This window comes from Muntiacus reevesi, chromosome 5 (genome assembly GCF_963930625.1).
Source record: "Muntiacus reevesi chromosome 5, mMunRee1.1, whole genome shotgun sequence".
Lineage (NCBI taxonomy): Eukaryota > Metazoa > Chordata > Mammalia > Artiodactyla > Cervidae > Muntiacus > Muntiacus reevesi.
The window spans coordinates 72,980,031-72,992,770 of NC_089253.1; the positions used below are offsets into that span (position 1 = coordinate 72,980,031).

General features: G+C 36.1%; 1 protein-coding gene across 6 annotated transcripts in view; it reads left to right on the forward strand.

The window, feature by feature from the left end:
• MIA3 (MIA SH3 domain ER export factor 3) overlaps nt 1-12,740 on the forward strand; it is a 56,000-nt gene that overhangs the window by 34,887 nt on the left and 8,373 nt on the right. For all 6 annotated transcript variants that reach the window (XM_065938371.1, XM_065938373.1, XM_065938372.1 and 3 more), the window contains 12 exons: nt 749-880; nt 3,661-3,682; nt 4,397-4,485; nt 4,734-4,811; nt 4,895-5,005; nt 6,044-6,115; nt 6,294-6,398; nt 7,057-7,179; nt 7,280-7,391; nt 8,599-8,654; nt 8,957-9,047; nt 9,196-9,334. In XM_065938371.1, the coding sequence (XP_065794443.1) occupies nt 749-880; nt 3,661-3,682; nt 4,397-4,485; nt 4,734-4,811; nt 4,895-5,005; nt 6,044-6,115; nt 6,294-6,398; nt 7,057-7,179; nt 7,280-7,391; nt 8,599-8,654; nt 8,957-9,047; nt 9,196-9,334 (1,130 nt within the window). The remainder of the gene's footprint in view (nt 1-748; nt 881-3,660; nt 3,683-4,396; nt 4,486-4,733; nt 4,812-4,894; nt 5,006-6,043; nt 6,116-6,293; nt 6,399-7,056; nt 7,180-7,279; nt 7,392-8,598; nt 8,655-8,956; nt 9,048-9,195; nt 9,335-12,740) is intronic.

Below are 12,740 nucleotides of genomic sequence, written 5' to 3' on the forward strand. Positions count from 1 at the left end.
TTCATTTTTTTTTAATTGAGTTCTTATGATGTGGCAGGCAGTGTGTTGCTTTCGAGTGTACAGTCACGGTCAAAATAAGCGAGTATCACCTCCCTGCGGGTCCTTTTCACTTCACCCATGACACCGTTGGGGGATGGGGTCGGTACAACAGTAAAGAATGTAGAAGCGGAGAGGAATGTAATGCCCAGTTTGTAATGAAACAGGATTTCTAGGAACCAGTTAAGAGCGGTCTGTCTAGACCAGTTATCGGGAACTGTCTGGTTTCTCAGTGTTTGTCTTTATGTAAGTAGAAAACAGTTAAGATATCAGATCTCAGAGGAAAAGCTAATTGTGGTGTTCATTATCACTCTGGTTTTATTAGCAGCTGTAAAAGCTTCTATAGTAATGTTTCAATTATTTTTTAATGTGGCTTCTCAAGTCATACAAATTAACTCAGAGAAAAAGGGTGATCCAGAGGGATTCTAGCCGTTGTGTTGGACAAAATGGTGTTTTGGAGACTGTTGCAAAATGGAAATATATGCTCCACATAAAGAGATTGAGATTTATAATGTTTAAAAAGACTTCAAGCCAAACAGGAAAGAGGAGGCTGCCAGTATCTTCTTTTCTTTTAAGCAGTGGAAATAATGAAGAACGTTCAGGGGATCGCTGTCTAATGGAGATTGAATTAGATTTCTGTGGATGATTCTCTGTGATACTTTATCATAAATTTCTTTCAGGTTTCCCACTATTTCTAATGTTTCTCTTCCAGCTCCTTGCTACATTGCCTGAGGATGTCCAACCTGGGCCTGATTTTTATGGACTGCCATGGAAGCCTGTACTTATCACTGCCTCCTTAGGAATTGTTTCATTTGCCGTTTTCTTCTGGAGAACTGTCCTTGCTGTGAGTAAATTAATTTATACCTTTAGACTCACTAAAACAGGAATATCACTGGCCCTTTTGCTTTTCTTTTAATTACTGACTTGAACTCAAATGAATGCTTTTAATCCAAGCTAACGTTATAAAATAATTCAGTGTAATCTTTGTTGGTAAAGACTTAGGTGAACAAGATGACATGTGTATAATCTCAGTGGGGAAACTTTAGTTTACAAATCAGAAGCTTTAGAAATGTTCATGTCCTTTTGTATAGTATAATACCATGTCAAGTAATCTATCCTAAAGAAATAACCAGTCATAAATTAAAAGATAAATGGGGTGTTAAAAATGGAACCATATTAATTCCAGTGAAAACTTGACAGAACCTGAATGATCTGTTGTGGGGGCAGGTTATTATTGTACATCCATATATTGAGATATTAGGCAGCTCTTACAAAGATACTGGGTCACAGAAAATGCTCACAATTTAATGTTAAGTGGAAGAAAGTCACAACCAAGACTTTAAAGTGTAGATAAACTGTTTATTACGTAAAAACATATATACACACAGAAGAAATGCTGCAAATGGTAAAAATATATATCAAAAATAATTTTTCAGTCTTTTTCCTTACATATATGTTTCACATATTTTCTGTTTGATCATATGCTGTTGTGTTCAGAAAATATCTTTTTATTTGGAAATACAGATTGCGTAGTGTCTATAGACACCGTTAATATTTTTATTCCTTAGAGTCCTTTCCTTTGCGTAATTTCTTTCATGCTTATAGGTGTATGTATTCTTGTACAGATACATACTTAACGATTCTGTTTCACCGTCATCTAATGTAATTGGGGGAAAAGATATTCTGTATAAATGAGCTTTGCAGATGAAAAGGTTTCAGTTGAAACTTAGCAGGTAAAGTGGTCAGAAGCCACTTTATGATGCATGCATCTTTCTAAAATTGAGTCTTCTGATTTCCTAATTCACTCACTCATATCATTGTTAATAAGCTTTCTCTCCTTGCACAAGTGATTGTAAAATGATTTAAAAACAAAGATCTTTTGCCTGGATTGTTGTGAAGACCCCTTAAATCTCATGAGGCTTTTCCTCAGCTACAAGGGAAAAAGAGAGAATAGACAGCGAGACCATTTTCTATTTTCCAGTCTTGATTCTCCCATCTCAAAACGTTTGACACAAGGTTATGCAGGCTTTATGTGCTAACTGCCGCCCCACAGTCTCAACATTTAGGATCTTGTTCCGTACTCTCATTGCCTGCTTCTTGATTCTTCCTCCTTGCTTCTTTCTCCTACCTATTGCTTTGGGTGAGAGGATAAAGGAAGCTTACTTTCTCATTAGCAAGACTGTGACATTAGAGAAATTGTCATTAATTCTTTGTTGAAACTGAATGTAGTTTCTTGTGGAGAGCATCATTAAAAATGATGTTAGATATTATAATAATACTGAGATATCATGGATGATTTGTGGACTGATCTGAGAATCTCATCACTATTTATGATGTTTGACAAAGGGAGTAGGTTACAGAGACATTTAGTAACGCTTTTTAAAAAATTGAGTACTGTTTGTTGGCTTTTATTCTGTAATTCAGTGCTGACTCTAGGGGATCATTTATTTTTTTATTATTTATTTTCCATTTATTTTTATTAATTGGAGGCTAATTACTTTATTGTAGTGGTTTTTGCCATACATTGACATGAATCAGCCATGGATTTACCTGTGTTGCCCATCCCGATCCTCCCTCCCTCTCCACCCGATCCCTCTGGGTCTTCCCAGTGCACCAGCCCTGAGCACTTGTCTCATGCGTCCAACCTGGGCTGGTGATTTGTTCCACCCTTGATAGTATACTTGTTTCAATGCTGTTCTCAGAACATCTAGGGGATGATTTAGAAGATACTGATTGTTATTTCTCTTGTTGCTTGTATATTTTCCTTTTGTTGTTTAGTTGCTAAGTCTTGTCCGACTTTTCCCTCAGCAGTCTTTTCCCTTTTAGATTTATGACCTCCATTTTTAGGGAGTTGGGAAAATCAGATGGTCTAATTTATTAGATTTCTAAATTCACCCAGTAGCCAACTTTGATTAGGATTTGTAAGATGTTTTCTGGTGGAAGAAGCATATCTTAGTTCCCTGATTATACCTTTAATTTGTTTCCTCAGAGTCTTTTTCAGTTATCTTTGTTTCTAGATCTCATTCTGGCTATTTGAGGCTGTCAAATAAATGGTTTTGGGTAAATGAAGCATTAGTGTATTTAACAGGAAAGTGTTACTTACTCCATTTCACTTTTTTTAAATTGAGGTATAATTGACAAGTAATATTATACTAGTTTTGAGTGTGTAAAGTAATGGTTTGATATTTGTATATATTGCAAAATGATTGCCAAAAGTCTAGTTGATAGTCCATCACCAATACATAGTTAAAAGACTTGAGGGAACTTTTAAGAGCTGCTCTCTTAGCAGTTTTCAAATATCTAATAATCCCTTTCCATTATGGAACTTAAGTGCTCATTTACTAAGATTGGTGCTCATTTAAAGGATACATGAATGTGTCTTCCATTGCAAAAATAAGGTATTTACCTTAGTGCATTTATCCTTCAGGAACTATTATGAAGTATCACTACCAATTACATTTGAAATGTTTTTTTTAGCCTTTTCCTATTTTTTAATCCTGTGGATCCTTATGCTTAATCAAACCATTTGTTAAATTTTCATTTGGTTATGATTTGACTGTTAAGAACTATAATAATTCTATTAATAAGATGTCTTGACATCAAGCTTATTTCTTTCTCTTTTAGGTAAAGAGTAGAGTATATCAAGGTAAATATTCAGGCTTATTTTGTTATTTGTGCTATACCCTCAGTATTGATATTTGATCTGAGTTTTATGTGAGCTAAAAGTAGAAATGGCGACATCTGATTTCTGATTAATTCCTGAACATTTTACTAATCCTGGGTTGTATGCTTAGATGACAGAGTAGATGGTGATGCTAGTAGGTGAGAGGTAATGAGGTGGAACAAATTGTGAGTGTAGGGAGAAGATTCAGTTTGAGCAACTTTGGATGTTGATGTAATGCAACTTATTACCTGTGAACATGTTCCTGTGCTAATGATTTATTCAGTACAGTAAATATTTACGTAGATAATTTGAGGAAGAGAGATATAAGTCAGTATGCTTGCATTTTCTGTTTCTATTTTCAAATGAAATATATTTGAAATGATCACATTTTCTGAGAAAAAAGATGTTCACAAAGGGGAAAGATACTGAGCTAAAACATTTTACTATATTTCTTTTGTTGAAATAAATTTGAAGTGGAATCTCTTTGAAATAAGGGTTATTATTATATTTTTCCTTAAATTTTAATGACATGTTTATACCCTTATTGCTGTTAAACACAGATTTCTTTTTAACAGCGTAATAGTTCTGCTAAGTTCATTTACCTCACAGTGCTGGATAACATGTCTGCTGCTAATACATTGGGTAATTTAGTTTTTAGTGATCATGATAATTTTATGGCTTTCCCACCCTTTTTAGTCACTGAACAGCAAATTTCTGAGAAGTTGAAGAATATCATGAAAGAAAACGCAGAACTTGTACAAAAATTGTCAAGTTATGAGCAGAAGGTATTATTCTTTCATTTCCTCTCCCCCTCTGTGGTTCTGTCTTATTTCCTCCTGTCTTATAGTTCAGTTATTACAGTGTTTTTAAATCATAGTTTTAAGATTCATTATCTCCTACAAACTCTTCAAATATGAAGCAGTCATCATCCATGTCTTATTGCTTTCTTCTCTCAGGAATCTCCTATTTGGAGGTAAGTTTTGATAGTACTATAATTTATGTTTCTGAAGTTTGAATGCTTTATTTTATATAGATCAAGGAATCAAAGAAACATGTTCAAGAAACCAAGAAACAAAACATGATTCTTTCTGATGAAGCAATTAAGTTTAAGGTAAAAATTTCTTCATTTTGAGATTACATTCTAAAAACAAAAGAAAAATAATGAATGGTTGTTTTTAATCCATATTTTTGTAGGATAAAATCAAGAACCTTGAAGAAACGAATGAAATTCTGGGAGACACAGCTAAAAGTTTACGCGCTATGTTAGAGTCTGAGAGAGAACAGAATGCCAAGAATCAGGACTTGGTAAGAGTTTTGCTGTTAAATGTTACTATAATTTGACTTTTGAACTATTTTGTAGGTTGGGTGAGGTGAACTCTGCATTTTCCTGTGCTGTAACTAGAGTCATATTGAAAGTCAGAGAAGTGGAACCTACTGTGCATTTTTGTGGGATTTTAAATACTAATACCCCAAGTTACTATTTTTATGGGCCTAGAAAACATTTTTTGTCCTCTGCTCTGGGTAATTTTCACATTGCTTGGCCCTGCCCTTTGAAACATGTAGAGCAACGAAGAAATAGTTGCCCATTTGTATGGTCTTTGTACGGTCTTTGTACTTTGTTTTGATTTATTTTTGCATGTTTTGTTTCTAAAAATTAAATGCTTGAACAGTTTTCAAATTACATATAAGATGCAAAAGTAGTAGAGAATGTTCCTGTATATTGCATACCCAGTTAAGCTTGATCACCTGACTGAGGTAGTATTTGACAGGTTTCTCTGCCATGAAATTAACCCTTTCTCCATCCTTTGCATAGTATACTGTTTGGAAGAAAGTTACTGTGCGCAACCCACAGTTAAAGTGTGAAGAGTTAGGTTCCATCTCCTTGACAAGGCAGAGTATCTTTGTAAATTTTGGAATTCTGTTTGTGAGATTTGGCTCTTCTCCCTTAAGTGCAGTCATTTTTAGTTTAGCAAGAGAAGTTTTAAGTGACTTTGGGATTTTTTTCTTGACCACTAGGAAAATTCATTGATTTGAACTGATTTAATTGATTTTTTTTTTCATTTTCTTTACTTTGACTTTTTTAGTCTCATCATGTAGCACATTATGTCATAACTAGGAAAGTTTTGAATGGTATGAAATGTTTGTGTCTTCAGTATTTTCTTTCCTTATGTTTCTACATTCTTGACTTTTCTCGTCAGCCAAAATTAGATCCTCTGTTTTTATTCAGTACCTCGGGGATAGCACTGGGATGTGTTTTGTTACTGTTTCTTCCTTTTATCATATATCCCAATATTTCTACTGCAATCCTAAAACATTTTTGTGCCCTTTTTTTCCCCATTGCAGATATCAGAAAATAAGAAATCTATAGAGAAGTTAAAGGATGTTATCTCAGTGAATGCCTCAGAATTTTCAGAGGTAAAGCTCTACAATTCCTGCAAGATAATAATATGTTATCTTAATATTTTGAGGAGCAAACATTGATGTGTGCTAGGAAATGCAAAAAACCAAAACCATATGAATTAATTGGGAAAGTGTTACTTTTTTGTGTGTTTTTCATTAGAACTACTGCACTAATAGCAGTATTTTGCATTAGGTTCAAATTGCCCTTAATGAAGCTAAACTTAGTGAAGAGAAAGTGAAGTCTGAATGCCATCGGGTTCAAGAAGAAAATGCTAGACTTAAGAAGAAGAAAGAGCAGGTAAGGAAAGTTAGCATCATAGATTAAACTAGAAAACCAAGTATTATCACTTTTTGGATATGTTTTTAAGAAAATGAAGTATGTATGCAGAGTTCTGTTTTTAGGTATGCAAAGTATAAACTGTGCTTCCCAGATTGAGTGCATGTATACATTCTCCATCTGTTCTGGGTTTTCTCTTTTATACAATTCCCTGTAGCTATCAGAATGTTTAGTCTTTGTCTCATCCTGCACCAAGCAGTTACTAACTTGAGTAGCCACAAGGGGGCGATGGATTTGCTTCTTAGACCAAAGAATTAGGTGTTTATTACCCTTCTTTGTACTGCCTCTCTGACCAAGAGAAGGTTACATGATATGGAGTCTTGACTTGGTAGGCAGTGAGATATGTGCCCTTCGGTTCCTACTGGAAGTGAGTTATTTGAACTTGCGACAGTTTTCTGGAGGATGCAGTACACTAGACCAGTGTCGTGACAGCTCTTAGGTGTTCAGTGCAGTTCTGAGTGTTGGAGCCACTCTCTCCTCTCCCTTTCCCAAAGCCGTAGCCCATGGTGACAAGCCAGAGAGGAGCCAGCTCCCTGCTTCCCTGTCTCGTTCATGTGGTCCTGCTGCCTCCTCTGCAGAAGCCGTAATGTTTGGAAATTCATGTATTTTAACTTTTCAGTTGCAGCAAGAAATCAAAGACTGGAGTAAATCACATGCTGAGCTCAGTGAGCAAATCAGGTCGTATGAGAAGTCTCAGAAAGATCTAGAAGTGGCTCTCACTCACAAAGATGACAATATTAATGTGAGTTCATTTTCCTGAGTACATGCTTAATTCTCATAAAATCTGTGCAGTTGAAATTGAGAGGCTATTTCTAATAAATATCCTTTTGCTTGTTTTCTAGGCTTTGACTAATTGCATTACACAGTTGAATCGGTTAGATTGTGAATCTGAATCTGAGGATCAAAATAAAGGAGGAAATGAACCAGATGAATTAGCAAATGGAGAAGTGGGAGGTACGATTGGTTTCTGGGCAGTTGGACCTCTTTCTGCCTTCTTGTCTTTAAGTACACAGATGCTTTTTTCAGCAGACTGAATTTCCTATTAAGGGTTACAGCTGTAGATGCCTGTCACTGAATTTGTACAGTCAGCCCTCCAAATCTGTGGGTTTGCATCTGCAGATTTAGCCAACTGCATTTTGAAAATATTGGGAGGAGAAAAATTCCATAAAATTCCAAAAAGCAAAATTTCAATTTGCTTCATGCCAGCACCTGTTTACTTAGCATTTACATTGTATAAGGTATTATAAGTAACCTAGAGGTGAAATATGTGGGAGGGTCTTTGTAGGTTATGTTCCAATGTTGTGCTGTTTTATGTAAAGTACTTGAGCATCCATAGGTTTTGGTTTCCTGTGGGGGAAGGTGTGGGAAGAAGGGCTGGAGCCAGTCTCCTGTGGACACTGAGGGACTCCAGGTCTTTGTGCGCTGGGCCAAGGTGGGATGCTGGGTTGTAGTACAGCCAGGCCTGCAGTAAACACTGACGTGGCTTTTCCATCCCCCTGAGAGCTGGGTGTGTGCACTGGGGCCAGAGCAGCGTCAGTCCTGTCTCACTTCTCTGCATCCTGAACACTCTTCAGGAGGAGAAACTTGTTTCTCAGCTGCATGTGTACTGTATCCGTAGCTCTGTGGTTTTAGGGCCGTGACCAGTTTTAAAAGTACTGAGCTGGAAGGAGCTGTAAACTAAGCAACGAGAGTGGAAGCTAAAGGGCAGCAGTGTTTACTGATGAGGGAGGTATTTCTAGACAATACATCCCAGGTTGAATGTTGCCCATATTGGGAGTGTTTTAAACTACACCTGAAAAAAAAAAAAAAAACTACACCTGGTAGCGGCTTCAGGGGGAGAGAAGAGGAGTGCATCTTTCTAAATAAGATATTTGGAGGCAGGTAGGTCCAAGAGAGAAGAAAAGCTTTATTTCACATATCTCTTCTTGCTTAAGAACTACATGGATGTTTTTACTGTACAGACTGGGAATTCATTAATTTTTTCAATCTAACTTTGCAAATCTCTTGGAAGTTAAATAGGCTAATCAGTTCTTTTGGTTAGTTTGTTTTTTCTTTGAATGTTTGAACATGATAATTGTCTGGGGGAAATCAAGGACATATAGTTAAACAGTAAGGAAGGAAAGAGCAATGAAATCCCTTTTGTTGGTTTTTTTTTTATTAGGTGACCGGAGTGAGAAGGTGAAAAATCAGATTAAGCAGATGATGGACGTTTCTCGGGTATAATCCTTTTTATAGAGTACTGTAATCCCCTGGAGAAAGAAATGGCAACCCACTCCAGTATTCTTGCCTCAGAAATCCCATGGACAGAGGAACCTGGCGGGTTACAGTCCATGAGGTTGCAAGAGTCAGACATGACTAAGCCACTAAACCAGCACCACTCTAAGTGCCTGTGATAGTAATATTCTTACTATTAAGAATATTTAGAATTAGAGTATTTATTATTAAGAATAGTAAATATAAGACTATTTACTATCAAGAATTCTTACTTTAAGAATATTTTTCTCTTCTGCAATTTTTAGACACAGACTGCAATATCGGTAGTTGAAGAGGATCTAAAACTTTTACAGTGTAAACTCAGAGCCTCCATGTCCACTAAATGTAACCTGGAAGGTAAGTTGCTTCTTAAAAAGAAATTTCTGTTTGAGAAAGAAATCATCTTTCCATCTTTTTCACCCCCTTTAATACTGCCTCCCCCCCCCCAGCGAGTTCTCCAGTTCTTGTGCACACACACAAAATTAAAATGTTTTATCCCCTGTAGACCAAATAAAGAAATTAGAAGAGGATCGCAGCTCACTTCAGTCTGCCAAAACTGTGCTGGAAGATGAATGCAGAACACTAAGGCAGAAAGTAGAGATTCTAAATGAACTCTATCAGCAGAAAGAGATGGCTCTACAGAAGTAAGATTATTGTGCTTCATTGCTAACAATGTTGTCATCTAAATGAATGCATGCACTACTGTATACAATCTTGTCCTTTTTAAAGATTGTTCATTGTGTTTTCTATCTATAATTAGTATAAATTTGGCTTTCTTCCTTTTCTTCCCTGTTTCCCATAACTTGAATCTTTTTTCCCATTTTGACTAATTGTCAGCAGTGATTGCCTGTAATTTACCTGAAGGGTGGTAGTTATTGGTGCTAACAGTTGCCGTTCTGAAAGTGCTTTTTTTATGGTCTGTACCCTTTCTGCAGCTCTACCACTTGTTTCACTTTTCTTTTTTGTTGTCACTTACATCCTTCTTAATGTTCTCACATTTGTTCTTCTAGTTCTTAATATGGCCTTTAAAAATCCTGAGTAATTTACGAGACATGATTTTTAGTAGAATCAGTATACTTTAAAAAGAGTATTTAGTTATTGACAGTATTGTAAATTTTTGGACTTAATACGGTCAAATATTCAGAGTATACATATATATAATACGTAAATATGGCAAGGTTATTGGGAGTTTTGGATTTAGAAATACCTGTTTGGTGTTTATATTTAGGTATTAATCTTTTGAAACATATCTCAAATTAGGAGTTAGATATCTTTTGAAAGATACACTTTTGTAGTTCATTTTAAATTTTCTTCACAAAAATATCTGAACTCTCTATAAAAGCAGTTTATTGGTGGCAGTTGCTAATTGTGTTTGTTCCTGTAGTTCACTCTTTGGTGTTGATAGCAGTCTGTGAGAAAGCTGCTTTTGCTAAGGAAATTTAATCTTTTCCAAATGCTTTGGTTACTATTGTTAGATGCCATTAAACATTGAAACCATACCACTGACTTCTCTTAATTCTTTGCTCACCAAGAAATCAGTTTAGATTTTCTGAGTTTTATTCAGGCCAGCTCTAAGTACTTGGTTTGCTTTAGACAAATATTTCTCATTTCATTATTTATTATTATTATTTTTTTAAAGCACTTCTCTGCCACTAGTAGTCACTAGTAGTCATTTGAATTACCTGAATGGCAATTGCCTTTCTTTATGATACGTAAAGTCAGTATGATCGGGCACTCTCTAGCATCCACTCAGTCACCGTGCCAGGGTACACATTGCGCTCCATCCCCAAAGCCATCGTGTGTGCTCAGACTCGAATCATCTCTTCTGACACCCCTTACCTTAACCACTCACCTGTCTCCAGTTTCTCTTATGCCTCTTCCAAAGTCTACAGCTGCTGGAACAAACTTCCCAAAATACGAGTCCTTTTATATTGTCATGTGCCTAAAATCTGTCAAGGAGGCTCCATTCCTTCAGGATCAGTTTCAAACCCTTCAGCAGGCACACAGGGCACTGCCCCTTTGCTGTCCTGAGCTGCCTCTCCAGGTGGATTTCCCGTGACTCCTGATGCTGCCTTTCCTGCAGCCTGACCACAGTTCCTTCATGCCACTCTGAGCTTCTCTGTTATACATACGGCCTTTTCTGCAGTAAAAATATCCTTTTACTTTATTTCCACCTGGCAGTCTCCTGCCTATTCAAATGGTTATGTGCCTTAAAATCTTTTCTAGAGTAAGTTATGACATAAGTAGGTGAGTACTCAAGAGTACTTATTTTTTCCTTATAATGTAATTCCTTCTTTTTCCTTGTTATATGTCATTCCTAATATAATGTATTTAAACCTCTTAAGGTTTAAGTCTGCATATTGATGTTTTCTTTGTATTTGGTGGCCTGTTCTGTGTTCTTTTTTCTCTTCCTTCTTTCTGTCTTTTAGGTTGTTTGAATATTTTTCAGAATTCTGCTTTTCCCCTGTGTGAGTTAGGTAGTTATTGGTTGCTTTAATTGTATTCATGTAATTACTCTAAAGATGACAGCATGTATCCTAGATTTATTAAATTAATAGACATCCTGACTTAGATGCTCCTGCATTTTAATTCTTTGTATATTTGGACTCCATAAGTTGTTTCTATTGTCCACCATAGTGCTTTCCTGCCAGCAGTCACTTAATTTACAGGCATACCTCCTTTTATTGTCTTTTGCTTTATCGTGCTTTGCAGATACTACATTTCTTAGAAATTGAAGGATTGTGGCAACCCTGAGTCAAGCAAGTCTGTCAGTACCATTTTTTTCAACAGCATTTGCTTACTTCATGTCTCTATGACACATTTTGGTAATTCTCACAGTATTTCAGACTTTTTTCATTATTACTGTATTTGCTGTGGTGATCTGTGATCAGTGATCTTTAATGTTACTATTACAATATGATCATAAAGGCTCAGATGATGGTTACATATTTTAGCAGTAAAGTGTTCGGTAGTTAAGGCTTGTATGTGGTATTCAGACATGATGCTGTTGCACACTTTATCATAGACTACTTAGAGTAGAGTGTAAACAGAACTTTTATATGCACTGGGAGACTAAAAATGTTCCAAAAGTCTCTTTCTTTCTTTCTTTATTGTGGTGGTCAGGAACTGAACCTGTAGTATCTCTGAGGTCTGCCTGTAGTTCTTCCTTCTCCCTTGCACCTTTGGTGTCTCTCATTTGGGATCACTTTCATTCTACTTGAAGAACATCCTTTAATGACAGATTTGGCCAATTTATCTTTGTGTGAATACATCTTTATTTAGAGTCCTTTTTCTCAGGATCTTCTGCTGGCACTGGGATTTTTGAAGTTACTTAATTCCAGCACTTTAAAGATAACCAATTTTTTCCAGCTTTTAAAGTTTCTTCAAGGAATCCAGTATCACTCTTATTTTCCCTGTTCAAATGTCTCACCCTTTCCTTTGTGGTCTTTAAAAGTTATTTTGGTTTTTCAGCGGTTTTATTAGGAGCTGCCTAGGTATGGGTGTTTTTGGTTTTTATTTCTCTTCTCCTTCCACCCCCTCTCCCCAATCTGTTTTGCATTTATGCTGTTTGAGGTCATTGACACCTCCTGAATTTTGGGGGTTTTAATCCACATATTAATTTTGTCTCATTCTCTGAGATTCCATTTAAATCTTTAAAAATTACTTCCCCCTGTGTCTCCTACATTGTCACCTGTATTTGCTTCATTCTGGATGTTTTTTTCTGACATATCTTTTAGTGTGCTAGCATCTCACCTCAGTTATCAAATCTGCTACTAAAATCATTCGTTGAGTTCTTAATTTCAGTTACTGTGTTTTAGTTTTATATTTCTGATCCTTTGCTGAAATTCGTAATCTTTACTTCCGTGAATATGTAAGGCACAGTTATTTTAAAGCCTGTGTAATAAATCCATTATGTGGATCCTCAATGAGTCATTTCCGTTGTCTTTCAGGTTTTAATCACAGTGTCTTATGGGGTGCCTGGGCATTTTTGATTGAGTGGAGAGCACTGTAGGGGGAATTGGAGGCCTAGGATGATGATATTTTCCTAAA